Source organism: Mauremys reevesii, linkage group 1, assembly GCF_016161935.1.
Source record: "Mauremys reevesii isolate NIE-2019 linkage group 1, ASM1616193v1, whole genome shotgun sequence".
Taxonomy (NCBI): domain Eukaryota; kingdom Metazoa; phylum Chordata; order Testudines; family Geoemydidae; genus Mauremys; species Mauremys reevesii.
In genome coordinates this window covers 223972360-223986105 of record NC_052623.1, presented here as the reverse complement: position 1 = coordinate 223986105, position 13746 = coordinate 223972360, and the positions used below count along the sequence as shown (strand labels likewise).

Genomic DNA, 13746 nt, shown 5'->3' with positions numbered 1-13746 from the left:
TGAGGGTTCATCCAGAGAACACTTCTGGCTTCTCCACTGGTCAGTACTCAGCTCAGCGTTGATATTAAACTATATTTGTAGATGGCATTGGAAATAAATATTCCACTGTGTGAACATGATCAGTTTTACTAGTTTCTAGTAACAACTCAGTGATTTGTTACTTGTTGTAGCTTTATTGGTTCAATGGAAATCCAGACTCTGATTAACCTTCCCCTTGTCACTATTGTCTATAAAGTATTTATTATCCTAGCAGAAATATTCTTCCTTTGTATTTATCGCTAATGGGGAATTCTTTTCTCCATTTGTTTAATTTTAGGTGTGAATTACCCAGGGGGAATTTCCCATTTATCTCCTTGGATTCAATGAATGTTTCAAATCTGAATTTGCTTTAGGAACAACCATGTTGCTCACTGCAGAATGTTCTCTTGCTGGTGTCTCACTTTTACCACATGCCAGTGTAAACCACCCCACCCGCTTCAAATAGCTTGCCATACCCAGAGGTGGTCCACCCTTGTCTCTTGGTTTGTTCAGTCTCAGCCTCTCCCCGTGGAAACTGCACAATTCATCTGGCAAGAAAAACTTTCACTATGGGGAAGACTTTCAGAAAGGATTTAATAAGAAAAAGGCACAAATTGAACCTGAAGAAATTACAGGGATAAAAAAGCAGGAAACTTCCATCCTGGTCAATCAATGGAAGTTACACAGAGGAAATCTCTGAACTTTTTCCCAATCACACTTGTATTTCCTGCAACTTCACACAAACCCTAAAGAAACATCTGCTTTGTCTATCTACCAGGCAGGGAGTGTCTCTGGGAATCATGCCAGAGGGAGCATTTCTGAGAGAAAGAGGGAAAGCTTTTACATTATCCCAAGGTTATTTGGTCCAATCGCATTTCTCTGATACTGATCCCCCAGAGTCACCATGTCCCACATCATCATAACTTGTGTCTCCAGGAGGCAGGAACAGGGTTTCTTTCTCTGTTGCAGAGACACCTTCATTCCTTAGAGAGTGCAGACTCCAGCCTAAAATACAAAGAGAGACACATACAGTCAGTGGATACATTTTATGGCTACATAGCAATGGTGGAGGGCACTCTCTGGTATGGGTTAGAAAATGTTCCCTCTTCGTTCTTCTCATTGGGTCCATGACAAATTTTAATCCATCATCTCTGTACATATTCTGGAAGTAAAATCCTTGGTTTCCAGACCATTTGCAGTTGCCAAGTGAGAACTGTAATCACCTGTCACTGCATGTACAAAACCCAATCACTTTCAGGAAGTAGCTCTTACTTAAAGGCATTGTATAATTCACTCTGCGCTAACACATAAGCATGTTATTCTTATCAAGTACTAAGTAATGCACATTTGATTGCCACTCCAATTCCTCTGAGGTGGCTGGTGGTGTCTCTGCTCATGACACAATGGGGAAGGGAGGGGAGGGGAGAGGAGATGATGGCCAAGGATAATGGGCAAAGCCTGACTTTTACAGGAAGTGTCATGAGCTCTAACAATGCACATCAGTAACAGGACTTTGGTTTATAAGATTCTGTCCAAAAGATACACACACAGTAAACTGGTCGGAATCCAGTAATCCAGGGTGTGGCAGCCACACAAGGATTTGAACCTAGAGATTGAGGGATTTTGCTGCTTTTCCCATCCCCACTGCAAGCACTGAAGCCTCTGCTTTGAGGGAAAGAAGAGAAGAGAGAAAGAGAGGTGTTTTTTTTCCACAGGCGTTGGGTTGGCCAGGTTTGTTCCTTTGTGGTGTAATGCACATTTACACCCATCCCATTCTGTAGAGACACTGTGAAGTGCAAACTCACCTGTCTGTGAATCCCTGTTCCTGTCACTCGCACCAGTGCCTTTCTCATCATTCTGCCCCAAACCAGGGTCATCTTCAGGCTCAGACACTTCTCTGGCATCATCATAACCATCCTCTGGGACATCTCCAGGCAGGGCAGGGGCATCTGACATGAAGATGTGAAGTAATTAAGAGAATATTCACAGTGAAGACAGAATTAAACTACAAGCTGCAGATGCACCAGCCTTACTGGTCCCTGGGGATCTCTCAGCACTTCCACCCTCAGGGTGGTAAGCCCTCTCTGGAACCCTCAGATTGAAGGGATTTACAGATCACATTGATTTGATACATTTCAATAGTTGGTTGAGAGGATCCTAGAGCTCCCAGATGACAAGGGGGATGGGGAGTTGTAGAAAGATGTGACTGGGATCTAGTACAGAGGGATTGCTCCACAAGGCATTTGGTTACAATAATTACAAATGTAAATGACTTGGAATTCTTCAGAGTTTGTTCCTGGCTTCCTAAATTTGATAATATTTTAAAATGTCTTTTCAATGCGTTCTCCTGATAAGGTTTACTCCCATAAACTGCCATCAGTCTCCAATGCACTGAAACCACTGGGAGCTGAGCCAGCTAATAAGGGTCAGAAATGGGACTTTGGGTGTAAAATCTCTATGTCCCCCTCTCTTCCCCCTGTCAAAGCATGTCTGACACAGATGTATATAAGCTGCCATAGCTGCATGTCAGGAAAGGCTGGCAGGGAACATTGCTCCTATGTGAAGGTCTCTCCTTTGATATTACCTCTTTACAACTAGTGAGTAACCCTAGTGCTCATGGCAGTGTGGGTCAAAGGTCAGTGATCTGAGCCAAGTACCGCGTGGGCAGCTCATGAGCAAACTGCTCCTTCAATCCCTGCAATGGGCCTCTGTCATGACCTAGGACATCACACGCTTTCCTACCCCTGGAACTCCACACAGCTCTTGTAATGCACCTGGTCAGCGCCCCTAGTGTTACACCAATAGACAATACTGGTGGGTGAACTTTGTGGTTTTCATAACAAACCACTATTGTTCCTACTGGGAAATACAGTTAGTTTTTTGTCAAGGTGATGTTGCTTCCAGGAGGCGGATTCACTTCTCACCTTGGCCATCTGGAGTCTGGGAGATGTCGTTCAAGGCAGGCTCCTCCACATTATCATAATCCAACTGAGACCCCCCTGGGGAAGCTCCCTCTGAAACAGCAAATGCCACAGTCAGCCCCTGGCACCAGCAGCCTCTCTTCAGTGCAGGTGGCCCTTATAACTAGAGCTGTGTATCATGGCACTTCAGAGGGGAAGTCACAGGGGGCCCATGGTGAGAAGGGCACAAGTAAGAGAACGACAGTAAAACAGGAGTCCCAGAAATAACTGGGGGCCAATCCTGTTCCTGCAGAATCCAACAGCAGCTCTTGTATGTGTTTCAGTGGGAGCAGGATCTGGGCTTGTGCTGAGATAACAGGTTGGGACATGGGCGCTGCCAGGCCAGAGCCGGCCTGTATGAATCCAGCTGATCTCTGCAGGTTTGAATTTTCCTGTTTCCTGGGGAGGGGAACCTCCTCTGCACGATTTAAAGCTCCCACTGGGAGGTTGCTGTTCTGATCTTTTGTGAGCTCCTGCTCTCCACTAGCCTCTCAGGCAGCCCGGGGCTCAGCTTGGCAGCGCTCCAGCTTCTCAGCAGAACTGGCTCATCTGCTCAGTGTCTCCTCCCCCAGCCACAGGCTAAACTCCCAAAGGGCCCAAATTCATGGACTCCCTTGAGAGCAGCTGGGATAGAAATGACACCCTGTTTATACTTAGAGATGGGCCCAGGCCAGAAAGTTCAGATCCAGGGTTTTGCTTCAGCTTGTTATAGCAACAGGTGTCAGCTGCAAAACTGACATCTGGAGCTGGGGCCAGAATCTGCAAATCCCCAGTCCCCAAAGTTCTGGTGGGTTCGATCAGTGAGTTGGGCTGAGCCCATCTGTAATTACAACACAAGACAATCATCTCTCTCTAACATAGGCCAATATTCCTCTTCTCAGGAGTGAGAGACGAGCCCTGCTGGGCACTGACGCCTTCCACCCAAAGAGACTGACCCGTCTCCTCCAGCTCCTCACCTGGGAAGGTCACTGCAAATCACTCCCAGGGGTGTGTGCTCAGGAGATGGTCACATGTTCCCATCCTGAGATTCTGGCAGAAATCCTGTTCAATGGGATTAGACCCAACAGTGTAAAATGGGACCCGTGTGAGGGGAAATGGCTGCAATTGCAGAAGTGTCATAGAAATTCTGTTCTCTGCCTAGATTTGGGTCTCTCGGCCTGAGTCTACCCCTCCTGCATTACCTTGTTCTGATCCAGGATCATTTTCCCCCTCACTGTCCCCGGTGTAATACTGCAGCTTCATCACTGAGTCATCTGAATAGGAGACTGGAGAGACGAGAACCAGAAATTCATCACAGTGAGAACAGCAAAACTGTGGGACTGGGAACACACCCGGGGCCAGGAGCAGGATTTCCAGTTTCAGTCTATTCCTTCTTTTATAGGAGATGGTGACTCACATCGACTCTGAGTGGTCAGAGGCTGACTCAGACTCTCCAAGAGAAATCTCCATGTTATTGTGGTAAATGTGACTGAGGGGATGCTACAATCTGACCTGAAATATACTGGGGTGAGTGAAGGGCACATCTTTGGCTGCTGGTCCAGGGAAGTTCCACAATGGTCCTGGCCTCCTCAGCCACAGAGGGGACTCCTCCTTCTTAAATGTAAATACCCACCTCCCCCATGAATCAGTCGATCAGCTCTCCATGGTGTTTCCAGATTAGGCAAAGACAGGCCCAGAGCAGAATCTGTGATTCCCTGTAACCATTTTAGCAGTGGTGCTGGGAGATGCCCTGAGCATGTTCCCTGAGCCCCACCACAGCACAGCCCTTGGGCAGGATGTTCCCATCAGACACTGAGACAAAATGGCACAAAGGATAACAGGGCTGTGACTCAAAGTCATGAGGCTCTCCTGGGCTGATCTCTGTGCTCCGCAGGACTAGCCCACAACATTTTGGCACCTGAGGCAGGGAGCTCAAATGATTTCCCCATACCCCCTCGCTTGGGCCAAAACTTTGAAAGGTCTCAATTCTGCCTTCTTCCTGTTCTACTCCTCTCATGGTACTGCTCTGCTATCTACCCCAATAAAGAAGAACTAACAACTTAAAATGCCTTGTTCAAAAATTTTAAGTAACACTTAACTTTCAAACACCTAAACAACAAATGTAACTTTTCTTGTCTGCATAGTAAACACTGGCATTTTTATCTGTTTGAATAATCAAAGTGGTGCTTTCTGTGCCTTCTTTGTTGCAAAGATTTGAACTGCTTCCTGCTGAAGGTCCACAGTCTTGGCCAGCTCATGCTCTATTGAGATGGTTGCAAGGCTGACCAGCCTCTCCTGTGTCATTGTGGAGCATAGGTGTTTTTTAATTAACTTCAGCTTGGAGAAGTTGCATTCTCCACTGGCAACTGTTACAGGAAGTGTTAGAAGTATGCGCAGAGCAACAAAAGTATTTGGAAAGAGTGTGGCCATCTTATTTGTGCACATATATTCCAGAACAGCCTTTGGAGTTGATCCTGCTGAAATGTATCTTGAAAGGGCTTTCAGTTTGTCACCTAAATAACTCGCGTCAATATTGCGCATGCCGTCATGTGTCAACACTGTCTCTGGTGCTCTGCATTACTGGTGTAGGTCTTCTTCAGGCATAGTGAGGAGTTTTGGAATATCATACAACATCCCGAATATACTGCTGTGTTCCTTGAGCTGCATGAAACGTTCTTCAACTGACTGTATTGCACAATCTAACACCTGGTTAAAAAATTCAACTTTGAATTGTTCTTTGGGGTCTCTTATGGGATTATCCCGTGCCTCGTAATCAAAATATCTTCTTCTTCGGTGATTCTTGTATTCTTGAATGGATGAGAAAATAGCTTCAGTGTGAAGTTCCTCTGGCAACTTCTGTTCACTCTTCAGAACATTTTGAAATCCCTCATCTGTCCGGTAAGACTGTAGGTATGACTTTGCTTTGTCCAGTTGTTCCATTGCTCCAGATATATCAAGGTCAACACCTTGGAGTCTCTTGTTTACAACATTTATTTCAAACAGTATGTCCTGCCACAACACAAAGCCACACAGAAATTTGAAGTTATGTATGTTTCTGGGGATTCCATTTCCCTCTGCCACTGTTCTCCCACATTCCTGTCATAGCATTATCCTCCATAATGGCAACTATGGCATCATCTATCTTCCCAATTTGGTGTTTGATAGGGTTTAATGCCTCCAGTCGGCTTTCCCATCTTGTGGTACTCAGTGGTTTCAGTGTCAGAGAGAATGTTCCCAGATGTTGCCTCAAAATTTGCAATCGATGTGTTGATGCAGAGAAAAATACATAGATGCTTTGAATTACATTAAAAAATTCAGCAGCCTCACTAGAAGCTGATGCTGCATCACTGATCACCAAGTTCAATGTATGGGACATTGAACTGTATGGGACAAAAAGAGCTCAATGGTTTAACTCTCGGATCTGTGTCTGCACTCCTCTATTCTTTCCTCTCATGTGGCACCATTATCGTAGACCTGACCTCTCATGTCAGTTATCGCAATTCCTGTATCTTCCAGCTTTTTAAGCACATTTGTTATACTAGCTCCTGTAGTATCATCAATGTCAATAAATTTTAGGTTGCATCCGATGAAGTGGGTATTCACCCACGAAAGCTCATGCTGCAAAATGTCTGTTAGTCTATAAGGTGCCTCAGGAATTTTTGCTGCTTTTAATAAATTCTAGAACATGTTCTCTGACAGTCACCATTGCAGGGACATTTTCACTAGGTTCTGTTGTTACAAAAAACACCATTAAAGTCATTTGTTCAGTATGGCTGATGTCAGGTGTGCAGTCCAGAATAACAGAGTAATATCTTTAAAAAGCGACAAAGAGTCCTGTGGCACCTTATAGACTAACAGAAGTATTGGAGCATAAGTTTTCGTGGGCGAATACCCACTTTGTCATAGTAATATCTTGTTGACTTCAGATGTGCCACAATCTTATGTTTGACTTTTGTTGCCAGTAACTGTATGGATCTCATTTTGAATTGTTTTTCCAAGGTAGTGGTGTGTGTACATTTCTTGGTGGTGACTCTTCTTAGATGCTCCTGGTGTACAGCATCAAACTCAGCCATCAACTCCACAATTTTAAGGGCGTTTCCATTGTTTGGCACATACAACTGATCTGAAGTGCCACACAGTGCTAGGTTTTGGGTAGCAATGGCAATGAGCCTTTTAGGAACCTTTTGCCAGTAAAGAGACTCTGCTGCAATCTTGTCTTGATGCTGATCATCTATGGTGGCCTTTAACCTTAGTCTCATCTCAAGCTCTTTCCACCTATGGAATGCTCTCTGGTGATTTGCTGCCTTCCCACGGCATGCCCCATTTCTAGTCAGATTTTTCCAGTTCTTTGTTCCTGAAGAACCCAATGTGTCTGGAACATTAGACTGGAAGAGTCTGCAACAAAAAAAGTATGCAGCATTCTGGGTTTTGAGTACATAAGCCATGGCCTCTCCACTTTGTCGCCATTGGGGATTTCACACCAGTAATGTGTTAGATGGAAACTTCTATTTTCATTGTCTTTGGGGAACATGAAGTTTTTCACTTGCTGTGGCCCATGCAGTACAAGGAAGTCCCTCAGACAACTGCTCAAGTCGGTCCATAGTCCTGATCATCTAGACTGAAGGAACTAAACTCAGCAGCAGCTGTTTCTAGCACCTCCACCACACTCTTCTCTGATCTACACTTTTCTTTAGGAATGTGCATGGTTATATCCATTTTAGATGGAGATATGGATGCTGTAGTAGCTGCCAGGTCACCTGTACTCTGACGAACTGGAAGATCAGGCATCTCCTCACCACTCACATACTCACTGGGGCTGGAAGTCTATGTATCTCAGGAGAGCTCCTTCCTGCTTAGCTAGAAAAGCCTTTGCTTTCTTTCTTTTCTGAATGCTGCCCCAGAGGGGCGTTTTCTTCTTTCACTCATGACTGCTGTTCTGTGCCAGCTAGAGTGGCTCTCAACACTCAATGGAAGGGGACAAATACAGGCTGGTAGCAGGGCCTGAGTGAGGGAAGATATCAGCATCTTAAGGGCCTAACTGGCTCCTACTACTTCAATTGACTGCCTGTTCTCCTCAAGCGGGTTCAGGAAGCAGCAGGAAACAGGAAGCTCCTGAGAAGCTGGTATTAATCAGTTCAGGCCCTGGGGTGCCTGAGAGGTACATAAGAGGCTCCTCCTCCTTTCTCTCCCTGCAGCCCTGCTGCTTTCATTTATTCCCTCTCACCTTTTCTCCTGCCTGCTGTTATGTCTCTTGTGCCCCCCTTCCTCCAGCACAGCACTCCACCATCTCTGTGCGTCTAGAGCAGAGAGATACATATGCACCAGCAGCAGATACAATTTTCTACACTCTGGGTCCTAGTGGCAACCCCCCATAGTCTGGCACCTGAGGTGGCCGCCTGAGTTCACCTCATAGTAAGGACAACCCTGCTGCTCAGGGGGCAGGAGGGAGGGAGCTCAATAGACCAGTGACTGCGGTGGGAGGGGGGCACAGAACATCCCCTGCTCCAATGCTCCAGAGCAGTTTTCAAATGATAGTTTAGCCTGGCCCCAGACAGTCGCTTTCTGACCCCCTCACTGGTTACACTCCAAGGCTGCAGGATGGGCAGATAGGACATTAACTGTCCCTAGAATTGGGACTCACAGTGTATGTTGGGAAGGAATTCCATCTCCATCAGTCTACAAGAGTAACTGCTGGTCTCAACACAGAACAAGCTACCAGAGCTACAGCTTGGCAAATAAATAAATAAATAAATAAATAAAAATAGATGGTTTGGTTCTCTGGTCATTGGGGAAGAAAAGCAAACTAACTTGAAGATTGTTTTGAGTTGATCCAAAAATGACTTTTTGGGGAAATTTTTGGCAAATGAAAAAGTAAAAAAAAAAGTTTAATGTTGACTGAAATCATTTGGACATTAGTTAATATTTGTTTGTTTATTTGTTTTTTATAGATAAAATTAAAGGAAATTTCTAATGGAAAAGTAATATAAAACTGAAGAAAACCAAAATGTTTTCTTTAGAAAGTGTTGAAATGAAATGATTTGTTCTGTGTGTATTTGGAACAATTGGGTGGAATTGTCAGGAATTTGTGAAATGTTTCAGTGTCTCTAAATCTGCATTTTTCACCAAAACATTTTGCAATGGAGACTTGTGCCCAGTCCCAATGACAAGCTCACAGGACTGAAGATGCAATGATATAACTCTGGGTCAGGGCCTCAGATCAGTGGCGAGCCAGGTTCTAAGTGCAGGGGAGGAAACATAAAAAGGCGCCACCCCTTGACTCCTCCTCTGGCTGCTGTGCGTCCCTTGGCTGGCTCCTTCGCCATGCCGCACCCCAGCTCCTCTCGGCCACGCCTGTGCCGCGCCATGCTGCGCCACCGTCTTGGAGGAGGTGGCCGGGTGCAGTGCGGCCCGGCCTGGCCGAGGAAGTTTTTTTGGGGGAGCAGAAGAGGTGAGAAAGTTTCACGTGCCTCCAGGTGGGACTCACCAGCTGCCGAGCGACTTCGGAGGAAGCCATGACACCGCGCCAGGCAGCCGCCACGGCAGTGGGAAGGAGAAGCGCAGGAAGCTCCAGGCAGTTGGAATGTAACCAGCAGCTAGAGGGTCCATGCAGAGGTGCGTGGTCAAGCAAACGGGCGGGAGGCATGGTGCAGGGGTGGGGTCACGAGCAACCCGAAGGGCGTGGATGCGCAGTAACTGCTTCACACCCCTGCCCCGGGCGATCCCCGCAGGTGGCGGCCTGGAATCTTGGACGTGACATGAGCAGGGAGTGGATGGTCGGTCCCTACCCTACCCCCCATCCCGCACATGGGCCAAGCCGCTGCCGGGAGATGCTGCTGCTGTCACATTAGCAAGGGGCAGGAAGCACTCAGCCGCCGAGCCCTGAGCCACCGCAGGAGGCGGCCGCGGCGATGTTGGGGCCACGCTGAGCTTGGGGCATGCTGGCCAAGGAGCTGGCCCCCTCACTCCTCCGGCTGCACCTACCACACCCCCCCATGGCTCCTCTGGCTGTGCTGCCCCCCTTGCCTGCAGGAGCCCAGTGCCGGCCCCGCAGGCCAAGCTTCAGAGCTGAGCATGGGCCCCGCCTGCTGGCACCATGGTAACCCCTAACTATGGCGCTGCTTTTGGAAAATGTGCTGAGGGGAAGCGGCTGCTTCCCCTGCACCCACCCTAGCTACACTACTGCCTCAGTTCAAAAGGCAGGCCAGCTCCAGACCCCAGCGCGCTGCCGCGCTGGGCGGCATTTTGCCGGGCAGGGCGGCAGGCGGCTCCAGTGGACCTTCTGCAGTCATGCCTGTGGAGGTCCACCGAGCCACGGACAGGTGGACCTGCCGCAGGCTGTGGAGGGTCCGTTGCTGCCGCAGTTCGTGGACCTCCAGCAGGCATGACTGCGGAGGGTCCGCTGGTCCCGCGGCCTGTGGACCTCCCGCAGGCATGACCTCTGCTCCACCGGAGCCGCTGACCAGCGTGCTTGGGGCGCCAAATTCCTAGAGCCGCCCCTGTGAAAAGGGCATTAGATAGCTGCTCCCCTGTTAAGAGGAGACACACAGACCTGAGCGACTGAACATCTCCTGCTTCTCTCTCATCAGGTTATAATCAATCTCCCTCATACACGGCCTCAGAGAAGGGATCCAGGGGTCTTCTGGAACCTGAAAACAAAGGGCAGGGTTTGCACAGGGTCACTGAAACCAGAGATGGGAAACACTATGGATCATCCAGTCCTCCGCCTGGGGCCCAATGTGATCCTACAAACACATTCCCACTGCTGGAATCTGAAATGAGCCAGGGACAGGGTTTCTTTCCACAAAGCCCTTTGATAATGGTTCTCAGGGGTAGTTCGCTGTCAGGAAGCTTCCTCACATTCATCTTAAATGTCCCCTTTTTATTCTCATCCCATTATTCTGGGCTATTCCCCTTTGGAGCAGCTTAAATAATGCTTCTCCCATGATGCTGTTTATTGGCAAAATGGTGATAACACCTTTTTTTTTTTAAATTGAGTTTAAGGCCAGAAGGGACCATTAAAACATCTAGTCTGACCTCCTGTATAACACAGGCCACTGCATTTCACCCAGATACCCCTAGGTCTGAGCCCAAAGATGCATTTAGACTAAAGCATTTCAGTCCTCTGCAGAATAAGCTTTTGTGTGCCACAGGCAGAAAGCAGGAACGACAAAGGTACCACCAATGCCCAAGGCCCCTGCAATGGCAGGGAACTGACTAGGTGAGAGAAGCCTAGATAATCCTGGCAGGTGATCCATGCTCCATGCTTCAGAGGAAGAGGAAAATCCTCCAGGGTCCCTTTTTGCCAATCTTCCCTGGGGGAAAATTTCTTCCTGACCCCAAATCTGACAATCAGTTTGAACCTGAGCATGTGGAAAAGACACCAGCCACATATCTTAGCAAGAAGTTTCTCTGAACCACCTCAAAGGACTGGTCCAGCCCATCCAGCATCCCAGCTCCCTCTGTAGCTAATGTCTGATGCTTCAGAAGAGGGCAAGAAACAAAACAAAGCAAAACAAAGCACAAATATGGGGGCTTCCCAGAATTCTTTCCTGATCCCGGCAGGTAACTGGCTGAAGCCCTGAAGCATGAAGTCTGATTATAGTCAGAGGTGAAAGTAAGTCGAACCGTCCAGCTGCATCGGCAAGAGCCAGTACGCTGTGCTGGACCGCACCGGCTTCTGGGCGGCAGAGATTTCAAGGGCTCTGGGCCGCAGGAGTCCTTTAAATCTCACCCACAGCTCGGCGCCCAGGCTGTGGCTGTGATTTAAAGGGCCTGAGCCCTGTGTCTGTGGGGAGCCAGAGCCCTTTAATTCCGCCCCGCAGCTTTGGCAGCCGGGCTGGGGCTGGGATTTAAAGGGGATCAGAGCTCCCCACCACTGCGGGAGTCCTGAGCCCTTTAAATCCCCCGCAGCTCTGGCGCTGGGCCGGGCTGGGATTTAAAGGTCCGAGATCTGGCGGTAGCTGGAGCCCCGGGCCCTTTAATTTGCCCCTGAGCCTGTGGGCTCCCAGCCACCTCTGCAGCTGGGAGCTCCCAGGTTGATAGGCCTGGGGCTCCCAGCCACAGCCAGTGCCCCAGGGCCTTTAAATCTTGAGATGCCCTGCCTCTTCCGGTTGAGGCCACGCCTCTTCCAGATGAGGCCTCACACCCTCAGGACTCCGCAGTACCGTAAGTCTTGTAAGTTACTTTCACCCTGATTATAGTCATTGTCTTACTGCAAAGTTGTGAATGTTACGTGTATGTTGATGGCCACCCGCTCTCCATCTTCTTTCCAATGAGCTGTTATCTAATGTTTGTACAGCATTTTATAGAAGTAAAATCCCTACAAGTGCCAGCTTTCAGTACAATACAGTATAATGCTCCTTTCCCACACATCTCCTTCCTAAGATTGTCTTTTCTACTGGATCAGCTCTCTTCAAAACTATTTACCACAGCTCGATTTTAAGACACGCTTTTTTCCCCGGCAATATTTCCAATTTCTCTAGGTTCTTTTCCATGATGTCTCTCCTCATGATATTCAGAACCCCCGTGACAGATACTGCAACCCCAGGTAGTATCTTTGGGAATCACTGTATTAAGTCTATGAATAGTTTAAGTTCTACTGCATTTGGGAGGGTTACCAGCTCCTTCGGGAAGAAAAACAGGGTGGGTGGGTGGGTGGGGAGGCGTGATTAAGGTGAATCACTGAGATTGTAAACAACTCCAGAAAGATAACAGCCTTCAAGGTGGTTTATACAGACTGGTTCAAACTGTGTTACCAGAGTCAAGAGACAAAGAAAACTTCTGGCATGAAAGGCTGTTTAATAACAGACTCAGGGCCTTCATTTTGATTTATCTAATGGGCAGGACCTTCTGACCATGGGGATCCCAACACTGAATCATTGGACGGACGGTGGTCTACCAGGCTGCTGGGAGAGAAAGCTGGCTTGTAACTTGTAGACTGCTGGCAATGCACTGCTCAGGAGCCTTGGGGAGAATGCACAGCATTAAAAACCCCTGGCCACAAGGAGGTGGGACAGGGGCTCCCACCCAGAGACAGGTGATGGCTGAGACCATGAGTAGGAACTCCTGGAGTGGATCACTGAGGTGGGGGATAGAGATGCAGCTTCTCTGAAGTTGTCCCTAGCTAGTATCATCTCCAGATTTCATGACTGGACTGTTCAATTGCCAAACAGTGGATAAAATAGTAAATGAGAGAGGAGTTACCAGGCACCCTGTCCAATCTCTACCCCAGACTGGTACCTACCCTCACTCCTGACATCTGCAGCTCCCTGCTTTGCAGAGGCATCACACAGTGACATTCAATCAGCACCCACTCTCTGCGCTGTGCTCCTGGCACTTCGCACCTGGGCGCCCCAGGATGATTAAGACCAGGCAGAGGCCCCCAGGATAATGCAGACGACCACGGGCACCGTGACTCTCCCACTGTCAGTGGGAGTACGGCGTGGGGGAGCTGGATGGAAATGAACAGGCAAAAGGGAGAGATTATCTTGTGAGAGTCGGGGTGCGGGGGTGGGGAGAGGGGCAGGAGCCTCAGTCACTCATTGCAGGGCCCAGGACAGCAGGGTAACAGTCTGGGACACAGTCTGTGAACCATGAGGGCAGCTCACAGGCTGCTGTTTAAATCATAGGCTCTGCCTTGTTAGCTGGAGCCAGCAGACAGGAAACATCCTGCTCAGCAGGGCCTGCAGCTCCCACTCCAACTGTCATTCACCCTCAGATTTCACAGGCCATGGAAAGAGATCCTTCCTCAGGCTGCAGCTGCAGCTCATCCCGTGACCCAGCACCAGGG

The 13746-nt window shown here is 48.4% G+C and overlaps 1 protein-coding gene across 1 annotated transcript in view; it reads right to left on the bottom strand.

Annotated features, from left to right (window-relative positions):
• Positions 1-618: 618 nt before the first annotated feature.
• The window catches only part of LOC120371927, a 13515-nt gene continuing 387 nt past the window's right edge, over positions 619-13746 (bottom strand). The window contains exons 2-6 of the mRNA XM_039488437.1: positions 10507-10603; positions 4160-4243; positions 2943-3032; positions 1824-1967; positions 619-1023 (exon numbers count right to left, since the gene is read on the bottom strand). Coding sequence (XP_039344371.1) covers positions 875-1023; positions 1824-1967; positions 2943-3032; positions 4160-4243; positions 10507-10603 — 564 coding nt within the window. The 3' untranslated portion in view covers positions 619-874. The remainder of the gene's footprint in view (positions 1024-1823; positions 1968-2942; positions 3033-4159; positions 4244-10506; positions 10604-13746) is intronic.